General features: G+C 37.9%; 1 protein-coding gene and 1 long non-coding RNA gene across 3 annotated transcripts; both read left to right on the forward strand.

Moving 5' to 3' along the window:
* Positions 1 to 4,793, forward strand: LOC137960271 (uncharacterized). Of its 2 annotated transcripts, none has more exons than XR_011114129.1 (5): positions 1 to 276; positions 1,146 to 2,081; positions 3,494 to 3,621; positions 3,830 to 3,996; positions 4,094 to 4,793. It is a non-coding gene; the product is annotated as an uncharacterized lncRNA (long non-coding RNA). The 2 variants fall into 2 exon arrangements; XR_011114128.1 differs by lacking the exons at positions 1 to 276; positions 1,146 to 2,081 and adding exons at positions 2,661 to 2,963; positions 3,070 to 3,305.
* A 4,296-nt stretch (positions 4,794 to 9,089) lies between these two features.
* On the forward strand, positions 9,090 to 12,746 carry LOC137958394 (uncharacterized). The gene is made up of 6 exons (XM_068805384.1): positions 9,090 to 9,221; positions 9,424 to 9,636; positions 10,001 to 10,096; positions 11,906 to 12,051; positions 12,149 to 12,374; positions 12,468 to 12,746. Exons 1-6 carry the CDS (start codon positions 9,090 to 9,092, stop codon positions 12,744 to 12,746), a joined length of 1,092 nt encoding a protein of 363 aa, XP_068661485.1.
* Positions 12,747 to 13,531: the final 785 nt, after the last annotated feature.

Consider the following 13,531-nt stretch of genomic DNA (forward strand, 5'->3'; position numbering starts at 1 on the left):
TACTTTCGCTCCTCCGTGGCATTGGCCATTGAGACGAAACCGGCGGGACGGGTCTTTGTCTGATTGCATTCCACGGCAACAGGGGCATGGTGTCTCTATTACAGTGAACTGCAAGCATCTCTCTCTGTAGTGTGCACGATAGTGACTCGCGACAGCTTTGTCGGTTAGCCGACGATCGGCACTGCAGAAGCTAAGAAGTCGGCTTTTGCCATGTCGAGAGGATGAACGAGTGACGGTCCTTCGAAAATCGAAGCCCTGAGAGCAGAACGGTGACAGGTTCGGTGCTCGGAACGTCAGTTGGCTTACGTCTAGACTACGTTTTCTTAGTCTCTTCTTCTTTTTTCAACTTTAAGCGATCTTAGATTCAAATCATTGATGGTCTTTTTTTATTTAATGCTAAAATTTCACCTATACTCTTTAGTTCATTTCTCTGCTAATTTTTCTGCGCGCTTGAGATCGGAGTAAACTTGAAGAAATAGTTCTCTATTTCTATTTATTGGTTTCGGTAGACATGAATGTTGATCTTGAGAGTCGAGATTTGACGAAGGTTGTTTGCTTCATTTCTCTGTGAACTGTGAAGTGTTCTAGTGCGTTAAACAACTCAATGTTGCTCCTTGTTGTACTCAAGGTAGCTGAAATTAGATCTAGGAAGAAAGTGTATACATTGTAGGAAACTTTAACTTACTTTCTTTCGCCTCTGCAAAGACATTTGAAATTTTATGAGTAGATAAATTATTAGGTTGTCAAGGACTCGAGGGGACACTCATGCGGAAAGAGAGATGAGGCCCGAAAGCCCTGACGAAGTTGTTGTGAGCTTTTAGAGTAATGGCATACTTACTGCCATCTCGAACTAATGATTGCAATTTGATTTCTATTGAATGACAGTTGTTTAGTAGCCAGAATCCGCTTTTGACTGCGCTTTTTCGTTTTTAGCCGATTCTTTAAAAATAAAAAATAATAATAATAATATTCTGTCTGTTAACGGCTAACCTTTGGAAGCGAGCTGCATCATTCCTTTACCTTATATTTATTTGTTGCAATTTGATTCCTCTGTGTTGTCATGAGTATTCTCTGCATTGTTAGTAGATTTAACCTTATCAATTACGTTAAGCTGGTCTCCTGAAATGCTCTTGTTTTTTATTCAGCTACTACATGACACCTGGAAATACATTTGAAGTTTCCTTCGTTGTTCTTAGTAGAGTAGGATACCAGCTGGTGCCTAGCGATGCAAATGGGGCTGTCCTTTACGAGTGAAATAGTATGAGAGAGAACCTTCTGTCATGACAGTGAAATTTCATCTCATTGGAGAATGAAGAAATGGACTGGAAGCACATTGATTGTTGCTTTAGCAATTATCTTCGTTATACGATACAGCCTCATGGAAACCCATCCACGGAAGTAATTGCCATATGATTTCTTCAATGGCAGCTCCGAACATGTGGCCCAATCAGAGGATAGTGACAGCCATAAGTTTCAATTGCCTGAAAGGTCTCACCATTGAAACCTCATCTTATCCCTGTTGAAGGATTGGATGATCTATGTTCAGCAGCAAATGCTTTTGAAGATGTGCTTAAAGTCACTCTTCTGTGGGGTCAGATGTGTGACTTGATGTCTAGAGCTGATTCTTTGCCTGACACAGCTCAAGGAGTCAAATATGCCTTCATTGCATGGAAAAAACTAATAGAAACACTAGCGAAGGAAAAAGCTTCAAGGGCTATTAATAGCAGCAATGAGGGTAACAATATAAGAGAGCGACATTGCCCTTTTACAATTAAGTGCCTTGAATCTGAGGACGATGGTAAATGAAACTCTACTTGAGTTTCCTTGTGGGCTTGTTGAAGATTCTTCTATTAGTGTGGTTGGAATCTCTTCTAGACATTTTGGGAGTCTTCAATTTAAAGTAGTGGGTGCACGATTTTCTGGTGAACAAGAGCTGCCTATTATATTGCATTGCAACATCAGTTTACAAGGTGATACCTCAACAGATGGCCCAATTATAGTTCAGAATTCAAGGACTACTGAGCATGGCTGGGGTGAAGAGGAAAAATATCCTACTTATGGTTCTTCCACAACCCGCAATGGTATTTTCTGCTTCCTTTTCCTCTTTCTGTACTATTTTCTCCCCTTGCCAGTAGAATTGAAGTGTTTTATTTAAATATCTAATTCACATTTCTTAACTACTGCTTTGTTATTCTGACTGTAGCATGTAATATTCTGGGGTATTAAAAATCCATGGAACCAAATGTTGCTCTCGAAATGTTGAATAAGTCAATAAAGGTAAGCTCCATAATTAAATTTTCACACTGTGAAAAACATTCCCAGTCTGTAATGTCTCTGATGGATCCAGAAAGAGAGCTAGGAATCCAACTTTGGCGGCATGATTAGGAACTATATACAGATCTCAGCACCTTCTATAGCTGGATGAAAGCATGGAATACTTTTTAAGTTCGAAGGAAGTGGACTTGGAGTGAAATTCTCTAGATCTGAAATGCTATTGGATGATTAAGAAAATGAGTATGTTCGAAACTTCAATATCCTCATCAAGTTAGTGACTCGAGTAAACAAAATTTCTTGTACACACGTAGTGTATTCCCCTTTCTCATTGATTTTAAAAAGAAAAAGTGTTGAACTGTTGGTCATGTTGTTTGTGAAAATTAGACTCATCTCTTAGGCATTAATTTGTTCTTGGAACCTTTTCTAATGCGCTGTATTATATAACACAGTTGATGGGCTTGTCTGTTGTAATGAACAAATGGGTGGAAGTGTCGACGATAATCACAATACTTACATAACTGAACTTGGTGATAGAAAAGCACTTAACACCTCCAAAGGAAGAGCACATTTAAGTGTCAATTTTCCATTTTTTCGGTGGCCATCCATTTGCTGCCACATTATGGGTTGGTCGAGAGGGGTTCCACATGACTGTGAATGGGAGACACGAAACATCATTTTCATATAGGGAGGTAAGAGGTGGAATCAAACTCAGTATTGATTCTAGGACTACAAAAATTAAAATCTACTTGAAATTGTAAAAGGTGAGGCAACATGATTGTAAGTTTATCCTTGCAGAGACTTGAACGATGGTTGGTGAATGACTTCAGGGTGGGAGATGGATTGGATCTCCTATTTATCCAGCAAATGGTTTACCTGTTTCTGAAGATCATGACTTGATGGTGGGTTTTGAACACATCAAAGCTCCTCCAGTTTCCAAGAAGGGAGTCTCACTGCTCATTGGAATTTTCTCAAATGGAAATAATTTTGAACGGTGAATGGCAGTGAGGAGGTCATGGATGCAGTACAATGCTGTAAGAAACGAGATGTTTTGAAAATAGTGTCTAATTATCTTTCGGTTCTGAACTAATTCTTTGATATGCCAATGTTGATTATATCTCCAATCCATATTTTCCTAATGTTTTGTCTCAGCTTTGACTTCATTTATAGGAGGCAATGGCATGATATGCTTATAATGTCCATATTTTTTGTGAATATTCAGCATAAGAACAAGCGGGTCAATTCAGACTTGTGGGGAGAAGCTCAGAGATATGGGGATATCCAATTGATGCCATTTGTTGACTATTACGCCCTTTCACTATGAAAACTGTTGCACTATGCACATTTGGGGTGAGTATATTTTTAAATCTTTATCTTGGCAAAAAATTTAAAACTGGAATTTTAAAGTCAAAAGGAAATAGAATTTTTATGAATCTTATTGATTTTTTCTCTAAAATTGTTGAGAATAATATTGAAAAATGGAAATAATATGCATATATCATCAGTGTTTATTCCTATTCTTTTGTTTGGTTTGATCTCTTTGGGTTGGCTTTTGCAGACTAAATTATTCCAGCAAAATATTTAATGAAAACAGATGATGGTGCTTTTGTTAGGATTGACGAAATCCTGTTTAATCTTAGGGAGAAGAACATCCCTGTTGGTCTAATTTCCTTCGATTCTGCTCCCATCAGAGAAGGGGACTGCAGACGGTACATCAATGAAGCGGTATATCAATATCAGCACTTTCTTGGTGGTATTTGAATTTCAAACTGTTATGCATAAGTCAAGTGAGTAGTCTACTTATGGACTTTGTTTTTTGCAGGAATGGCCATATGCTAAATATCCTCTCTGGGCCCATGGCCTGGGGTACATTGTTGCAAGGGTTGTAGCAAAATTTATTGTTCAAGGTCACCAGGCAAGAGGTCTCAAGGTTAGGATTTTGTATTTCACATTCTCTGAAGTTTAGTTGACATTTTTTTATTGAAGCACCTGTTTCCATTTCTTTTTAGGATCAGGACATTTCTGTCTGTCTCTCTTGCTTGTCGTCGAAACTCCACATCTTCTTCCTTTCTCTTGCTCCCATTTTCATTAATCTTTGGGGCTGAAAATGGTTTTAAGAATGTCTTAAAGTGAAACAATTAACCAAGGTCAGTTTCTTCAACCATCAGTTGAGCAGTTTTAGTGTGATAGTCTAAATGATGTCATCTCTTCGGGCTAGGGAGTTGACAGACAGATTATTACCTCTTCATTCTCATGGAAATTGTATTCGTGGTGTGGCATATGATCTAAATGATACATCTCTCTTAGGGCTAGGGAGTTGAGGGACTCTTTATTACCTCTCCCCTCTCATGGAAATCTCGTTATGATTTTTCAAAATTTCTACTGTTATTTTTTTCTTTTTTTTTTAGAAGGTGAAAATCTTGAGCATTTATTACTTCAGGGGAAATGAATACATGTGGAGGGAGAGGAAGACCTCAAGTCTTAGGAGTAGGAGCAATTAGAAGGGAGATACTAGATACTCCCTCCGTAGGTAGAGAATCCAAGATACTATTGGCAGATTTTAGTATATTCTGCCATTCTACAATGACTTGGGAATATACATCCTGTATTTCACCAAAGACATGAGAGTCTCTATGGAGGTCGAGAGTTTCTTTTTTATCCTTCCAATAACATTTGTTGAATTCCCCTCAACAACCACGGGGGAGCTGAAGTGCTAAGAGAAAACTTCAATTTTTTTGTGAGAGGGCACGACATTCTGCTTTTGTCGAATTACATGCACCAAGAGGTCCAGACTCCATCAGTAAAATTTTGCCATTGTGATCCATTATAATCCCATTAGGCACCAGTAGGGGTGGCATCGAGCCGAGCCAAACCCGAACCTGCCTATGTTCGAGCTGAGTTTGCTTTAAATATTTTGAACTCGAGTTCGAGCATAATAATTTTAACCGAGTTCGAGCTGAGTTCGAGCTTCAACATACATTTAAAACTTTTCAAAAAATACTTGTCAAATAAATTGTATATAAAAGTATGCATATATTTTACATAAAATTGAGAATGACTTTTACTTAAAATTGGGCATAAGGGTGGCATCGAATCCAGCTGAGTCTGAACCTTGTTCAAGCCGAGTTTGATTTAAATATTTTGAACTCGAGTTTGAGTCGACCCTAGCCTCAAACCTAAAATTGTAATCGAACTTGAGCCTGATAATTTTAACTGAGTTCGAGCTCGAGCTCTACCCGAGTTCGAGCTCAACTTACATTTAATACTCTATATAAAATATATGTCAAATAAATTATATATAAAATTATGCATATATTTTAAAAAAAGAATGATAGGGGAGGTTCAGGATTGAATTTCAATAAAGGATTAAAACATACCAATAATAATCTTTTTTACTCCAAATGTTGTCTAGCTTGTTTTGTAATTTCTGAATTTGGCCATAAATTTACTATAGCCTCCTTAGTGCCCCTGGTTGAAACTTATATTCTATGAAAAACTAGAAATGTTTTTCTTATGATACATATTTCCAAAAAAAAAAAAAATTAAATCCTATTATTATTAGTGACTTATTAGAAAATTACAAGAAATATTTTAAATTTTTCTTAGGAAAGTTAAATGGACTTCTTATTGCCTCTTCTAGGGAAATAAATAAAAATTAATAAGCAATATAATATATTACTATACTTATCGATAAATTTTTAATCAAATAAAATGTCAAACACAAAATTGCAATAAAAATTACCTCATGCTAAAAGTATTACAACATCAACTGTCAAATACTTAATAAAAAAATTTCTATATGATTTTCTTGCCCATCTTAGTAGGAAAAATTTACTTAGAAAATTATATGATTTTTTTAATAAGAAATTTTAATTAGAAAAATATTTACAAAAAACATGAAACGCTAATAGTCCCTAGAAACTTATTTTTACTAAAATGTATTTTCGATTTCTTCAAGAGCCATGAGGAAGGAAAGTTTAAGGAGTGAGGGGAGGAAGAAATCATACGGCCGGCGACAACAGCGGACGGAAGTCCCCCCCCCCCCCCCTCTCGATGTCGCTCCCGACTCAGCTTGTTAACGAGCCGACTCGCGAGTCGTCGAGCCGAACCTAGATTCGGTGGAGCTCAACTCGTTAATATAAACTAGTCGATTCCGGATCTCGAGTTTGGCTAGAGCTCGAGAGATATCAAATCGAACCGGCTGCCCTAGGCACCAGCACCACTTGGCCTGGGTGTCCATGGAGCTTTCCATCAAAGTTAAGGTTAAGCCGTCCAACTTCTGGTGGTAATCATGGAATGATGTTATTGTTCCTTTTTAACAATCAAATACATGCTTTAAAGTAGTAGGACTAAAAGATGCTCAGAATCGTGCAAAGAAGCCTGTTTGGTTTGTCATTTGATCGGTAGCGAGCTCATTACGCATAAATGAGCACGTAGCTTGGCATCGTCCGTGCAAACCATCTGTATATAAAAATTTCTTCGTTTGATATTATATCTATATATATAATCGTTTTTTTTTTCAAGGAATTTTCTCGATTTTTTATTTTCTTTTTTAATTTAAGAAGGATCAGGTCCACTTACTATTTTTATGTTATTATTTTCTAATTTTATTTATGGATGTTAGCTTTTCTTTAATAGTTCTCGGAAATGCTCTCTAGAATTGGACTCAAAATTATGTCAATTATCAATTCTTGTATTTAAAATAAATTCAAATTTATCTAAATAAATAAATAAAACATATAAAAGATAGATTTGTAGTTGATTTATTCCTCGTTCTCTTTTTATATAATAAAAATATTATATCACTTTAGATAACCTGGTCCGTTGTGATTACTCAACTATATTACGACCCATTTCAAACCAGGCTAACTAATGGTTGTGTCCAGGGAGTGTCGGACCGTGAGAGATTCCAAACCCACTTCATGGAGCGGGCCTCACGGTGAGGGTGTACCTAAAATTTCCACCATTTTGTTTTCTAATAGTGAGACAAATGGTCCCTAAATGAACATACATCCAAAATAACTTATTAGAAAATTACAAGAAATATTTTAAAATATTCCTTAGGAAAGTTAAATGGACCTCTTATTGCCTTTTCTAGGAAAATAAATAAAAATTAATAATCAATTTAATATATTACTATACTTATCGATAAATTTTTAATCAAATAAAATGTCAAATACAAAATTGTAATAAAAATTACCTCATACTAAAAGAATTACAACATCAACTGTTAAATACTTAATTAACCCATGCCTTTGTTTGAGATCACGTAGTTTGGCATCGTCCGTGCAAACCATCTGTATATAAAGAATTTCTTCGTTTGATATTATATATCTCTCTCTCTATCTCTCTCTCTCTATATATATAATCGTTCTTTTTTTCCAAGGAATTTTCTCTGATTTTTTATTTTATTTTTTAATTTAAGAAGGATCGGGTCCACTTACTATTTTTATGTTATTATTCTCTAATTTTATTTATGGATGTTGGCTTTTCTTTAATAGTACTTGGAAAAGCTATCTAGAATTGGACTTTTAGTAACTCAAAATTATGTCAATTATCAATTCTTGAATTTAAAATAAATTTAAATTAATAAAACATATAAAAGATAGATTTGTATCGTTGCTTGGACGGGTTCTCTTCTTATATAATAAAAATATTATATCACTTTAGATAACCTGGTCCATTGTGATTACTCAACTATATTAGGACCCATTTCAAACCAGGCTAACCAATGGTTGTGTATAGGGTGTCGGACCGTGAGACATTCCAAACCCACTTCATGGAGCGGGCCTCACGGTGAGGGTGTGCCTAAAATTTCCCACCATTTTGTTTTCTAATGGTTGTGTATAGGGAGTGTCGGACCGTGAGACATTCCAAACCCACTTCATGGAGCGGGCCTCACGGTGAGGGTGTACCTAAAATTTCCCACCATTTTGTTTTCTAATGGTGGGACAAATGGTGCCTAAACGAACATACATCCAAAATAATTATGAGTATGGTGGAGTAATCTGCTTGAGCATTAATTTCGCAATAAATATGCTTAGCCCTCCATTCTTCAAATTGGGTGAGTTTGGCAATAGCATCACGAATGACCAACTTGGTAGATCATGCTCCACAAGCTTATGTCGGAGGGAGTCCAATACGTAACTTGCTCAATCCTCCACCACGTTATTGGATGAGAGAGAAGGCCAAAGATAAGAGAATACGGTCGAGATTTGGTCATGAGTTTGCCCTAGGCTCATAGCCACAAGAAGCATTTTACTTTCAGGAGTACAGGCTAGAGCCAAATACATTTCCAGATGATCAGTTCTGAACGAACTAAACATCAACTTTTGATTTCTTGACCGCTGCGTCACTCATAAGGGCCAATCTCTCGTGCATCTTTCTGGTGTCCCACGTGCAGGCACGCCGCATACAAGTTCTCATCCGCCTCTCCAGCCCAGATTACTTTCTCCGCACGAAGATCATTCAAGCAGGCAAGCAAACTGGTCTTCCTTTTGTTTTTATTTCTCTGTCTCATTCCAGTTTCGTGTAACCAGGCGCTCTCATGCTCTCGTGCTCCCCTCCCACGCTCGTGTTTTGATGACAACGCGATGCAGTCCTCTTCTGCGGAAGTACTTAAGCACGGCAGTCGAAGAAAAGAAATTCATGAGAGAAGAAAGGAAATTGAACATCACAGAGAACTCTGTACGTGAAGGAAGTCCTGAACGTGTGTTCTGAGAACAAGATATATACTTGCGTGCTCGGTAGTACTGAGAGTGTCAAGTTGAGAAGATAATCAAGGGAAGTGGGGCTTTGCAGAGGACGGAGAAGCAAATATGAAATTTGGAGGGATACTTGGGTTCGACAACGGGATCATCTTGGCTCCCATGGGTGCAGACGTTTCTGGGCCGGAGCTCGTCGCAGCCGTCGCCAACGCTGGAGGGATTGGACTCTTGGCTAGCCCTGTTGTACGCTCTTCTCCTTCTCTGGAATTCTATTTATGTACAGTTTCTGTTGCAAGAAAAGGCTATGGATAATTAATGGGTATGAAAGCAAGAAGAACTTGCTGCTGATCGGTCGTCAGCACCTTCTACCTTCTTCCTTGGTATTACAGGAAGAAGAAAAATCCCATATTATGCAAACTAAAATCCCATACTTTTGGCTTTTCAGAATGGTTACGAGGTGACGGTGAAAGCCATCCGTCAGACGAAGAAGCTCACAGACAAGCCCTTCGGAGCAGGAGTCCTGTTAGAGTTCAATAACGAGAAGACCATCCGAGCTATCTTCGACGAGAAGCTCGCGTGCCTGGAAGTCTACTGGGGAGATTTCCCTAAAGAGATGGTGGACGAAGCCCACAAGCAAGGAATCAAAGTCATCCACCAGGCAAGTCGCTCTCCCTAATTCCGTAACATAAAAAAACAAATCGATTAGCGTGTCTTTCTAAATTTGTTCTTTCTTCATTTAATGTCGACTTCAGCAAAGATTTATGGTGCAGACTACGCTGTTTGAAGCCTAACGTCAGTTTCTGCTACTGTCCTGTGTGTATTAAAAATGGAGCTTATATATAACCACTCCCAGTGGAATTTACAGGGATAATCAAACTCTGTTTTTTTAACGGAGTTTTAGAAATATTATGACAAAATCGTACTGAAAATCCATAATGAAGAGATTTGATCGACCAATGTGGTCGCTGTTTAACGACAATTGGGATATTTACTGATCTAGATAACCTTTATTTCTCTTTCAGGTGGGATCGGTAAAAGAAGCAGAACGAGCAATTGCCGCGGGAGTCGACTGCATCATCGCCCAAGGGGTGGAGGCCGGAGGACACGTTATAGGAAGTGTAAGCCTTTCCTCTTGTTGACCTTTTTTTTTTGCGCTCTTTCTTCAGTAGAACCTGTGCCAGCACAGAATGAAACAACAGAAATGGGCCCTGGCCAGGCGGTGGCATAATAAAGTGGGGCCCACATAAATGAACGGCTATCAGTAGTTGTTAAAAAAGTGAGAGTGAAATGGTTGAAATAGAACGATGCAAAGGTTTAAAGTTCAAAGTCTACTAGTCACGATGGAGGCCCATTCAAAATGGGGGTGAAAGTTCCCATAGGTTTTAGAAAACTGGGCCAGGTTTGATTTAGGTTTTTGAAAACCTGTCCCCTTATGAGTTAAAAACCATTGGATGATTAATACTAAAAATCATTTGGTGCGAAATGACTATTTCAGTTGTCGAATCATGATTGGATGTCTCGGATAGCCATTTTGTACTAAATGGTTTTTAGTATTTGATCAATACTCTCTAACCCTATCCTTACTTTGTGAAGAGGGAGAGGAAAAGTTAGGTTAGTAAAGTCTAACATCACCACCAATTTCCTTAATGGGTTTTTTTATCAATTTTAGTGGCTTGACCAAAGTGAAAAGACTTGGCACAATTGAAGCTTGGAAACTCTTTCTTTCTAACCAGCTAGAATTTATAAATTCCCAATTTCTTGATTACAACTGAAACCACAACACTTCTTAACCTGCAAAAAATTCATAAATTTCTTAGCTTTTATAACATTAAAAACATGAAAAATTACTAAACTATTCTATCCTTCTGAAATTTCAATCCTTCTTAATATGTGTTTGTGTTAACCGGAAAGTGTAGGAAATTTTTCGGTGTTTGTACTATTTACCTCTTGATTCCTTTTTAAAGAAATATTAAAAATAAAAAAATAATTTTCTATGCAGATAAGAAATTAAGGAAAAATAAATTGTTCTTGAGTTACTTTAGCTTTATTCTTTATTTTTAAATTAAAATTATTTTATTTTAATATTTCAATAGAAGCACATATACTGCAACTAAATTTTCTATGATAACACTATCACAAACAGTGAAATTTATGTCAGTACAGTTGATTCTTGTTGGAATTATAAAACAGAGGAAACGTTCGTTTGGTCCAAGTTCATCAGTTCCGTGAAACCATAAAACTCTTTACCTCTGCAACTTCTCTTTCGTCATCATCATTTTCTTTTGACAGAAACAGTTTCTATAGTTCAGTTCAGTCTGTTGATTCTGTAGAGTTCTAAAGCCATAAAACTCTTTATCTCTGCTGCTCCTGCACGTCTTATCGTTGTCACCTCATGAATTGTCCATCCTTCATTGATTTATCGTTCTTTCACGAAGCAGAAAATGTAAGTTAGATTCCGTGACCAAATTCTCCTTCAGAAAAACTAAGTTAGTTAGCACGGTCGAAACCATTTCTTCAGAATTCTTCTTCATCTTCTTCCTGATTTCTCCAGGCCACCTGTCGTCATGCAGACTTCTGGCAGAACCCACCCGTCGTCTCACTACTTGATGCCACCAACGTCGTTCTCTTCAAACCCAGATTGATGCAGAGCCATTGAAAACATCAGTATCGGCTTCCTTGATTTCTTCCTATCACATCGAAAGGATTGATGGAACCCATTAATCCCGTTCATATGGGACCAGCCCTGTTGCTAGAAGATGGTCTAGCAGATCTGATCCTTCTCTGGCCATAGCATCAACCAAGTCTTTGCCGCACACTGTACTGCTACTGAAAGGAAAACTAATCAAAGTCCAAAAAAAAAAAAATTTTAAATCTGAAAAATAATGAAGATGATCTGCTTCTTACCGTTTCATTTCCATGTCTGGTAGGTGGCACTGACGGCTTTACTTCCCAGAATTGTGGACGTTGTTGGTGACAGAGATGTTACAGTTGCTGCAGCAGGCTCCATCAGCGATGCCCGTGGTTATGTTGCTGCACTCTCACTGGGTGCCAAGGGTATCTGCGTGGGCACAAGGTCAGCTTCTTCTGCTTTCTTCTGTTCATCACCGTTTCGTCCCCATCACTACTAGCTTTTGAAGAAGCACCGTTTCATAATCTGAAACTTGGTGCAGGTTTATAGCTACCAAGGAAGCCTATGCGAATGACTATTACAAGCAACAACTCCTTCACTACACAGAACAAGATACAGACAGGACAGATCTCTACGGAAGGGCTACATGGAGAGCCCTTGTCCGATGTCTCAACACTCCTTTCCACGAGAAATGGAGAAACTCCCCTGATTATGTGGAGAACGATGAAAATCAACCCATCATCGGGTACACTATCGTATACGATGAAGTCAGTGGCCAACCCTTTTTAACTTCATTTATAATTTGTGTAATATCTCTGATAAATTCGCTTTGTTAACCGATGACTAGTTAAAATCATCAGGAGATTGTTCTTCGGCGATTTGCCGGGCAAGTTGCTAACCGGACGACGGTCGGTCGGCTGGAGGACATGGTGATGTTGGCAGGGCAAGGGGTAGGGCTGGTGAATGATATAGTCCCAGCCGGTGAAGTCATCAGGAGATATATAGAAGGAGCAAAAGCCATAATCAAGAGATTAAATGAAACCTATCTCCCTTCTGAGCCTGAATCTTCTCCCTCAAGTCCCACTTTTCAGGAACATGACGTTGGTGGCTGGACATGGATCGAGAAGTTCTGCTTCTGACTTGCTAGTTGTCAAGACAAAAAGGTGGTATATTTTTGTGTTTGTTGTGTTCAAAATTGTGAAAGAATTTCTTGTACACGTTATAGCATAAATTATTAAAACACTAGAGCCATTCTCTAGATTGATTTTGAAAAAGAAATGTAATCGATCTGATGAAGTCCGATATACTTACAAAAGCAATATATACCAAGAACTTCTATAACTCACTTGACAAGTTCAGCATCAGAGATCTATACGCCAACTTGAGGGAGACTATTGGCGTGAGATATTCCATAGGAAGACTTCTTCCTCCAGATCCGTAAAAACAGAGGAAGTTACATCAGATTTGGAAATGATCCAAGAGACCAGAGATAACTAACTGTAATTTTTTTTGTATATATACACGAATGTAAATGTATGAAATGATGAGATGAAATAAAGACTTTATAGAACATGCCTCTGAAACTAATGGGTAGAGCCTCTGAAACCCATGAAAGTCGGAATCAGGAAGAAAAAAATGAAGAAAGAAAGGATCCAAAACAAGGGCTTACCTGATCTGGCCTCTTCTAGCTCTTTCTTCCCCTTCCTTTCTCTTAGAGTTATCAACAATCAGGTGCTCTGAACTTCGCTGTTCATGGCTGCAAGATGGGAGGAGAAAAGAGTGAACAGAACCAGGAAAGGAACTTTTGCCACCATTGTTATACCTATAAGTTGTAAACAACAATAATTTTAATCCCTGTTACTGGCTTAGATTGCTTTTTGGATTGTAGGGATTTTGGACCTTTATCTGGACGGGAAAGCTTCTC

This window comes from Aristolochia californica, unplaced genomic scaffold, assembly GCF_029961685.1.
Source record: "Aristolochia californica isolate CCGP_79_NKW_82.1479 unplaced genomic scaffold, dmAriCali1.0.hap1 SCAF_3, whole genome shotgun sequence".
Lineage (NCBI taxonomy): Eukaryota > Viridiplantae > Streptophyta > Magnoliopsida > Piperales > Aristolochiaceae > Aristolochia > Aristolochia californica.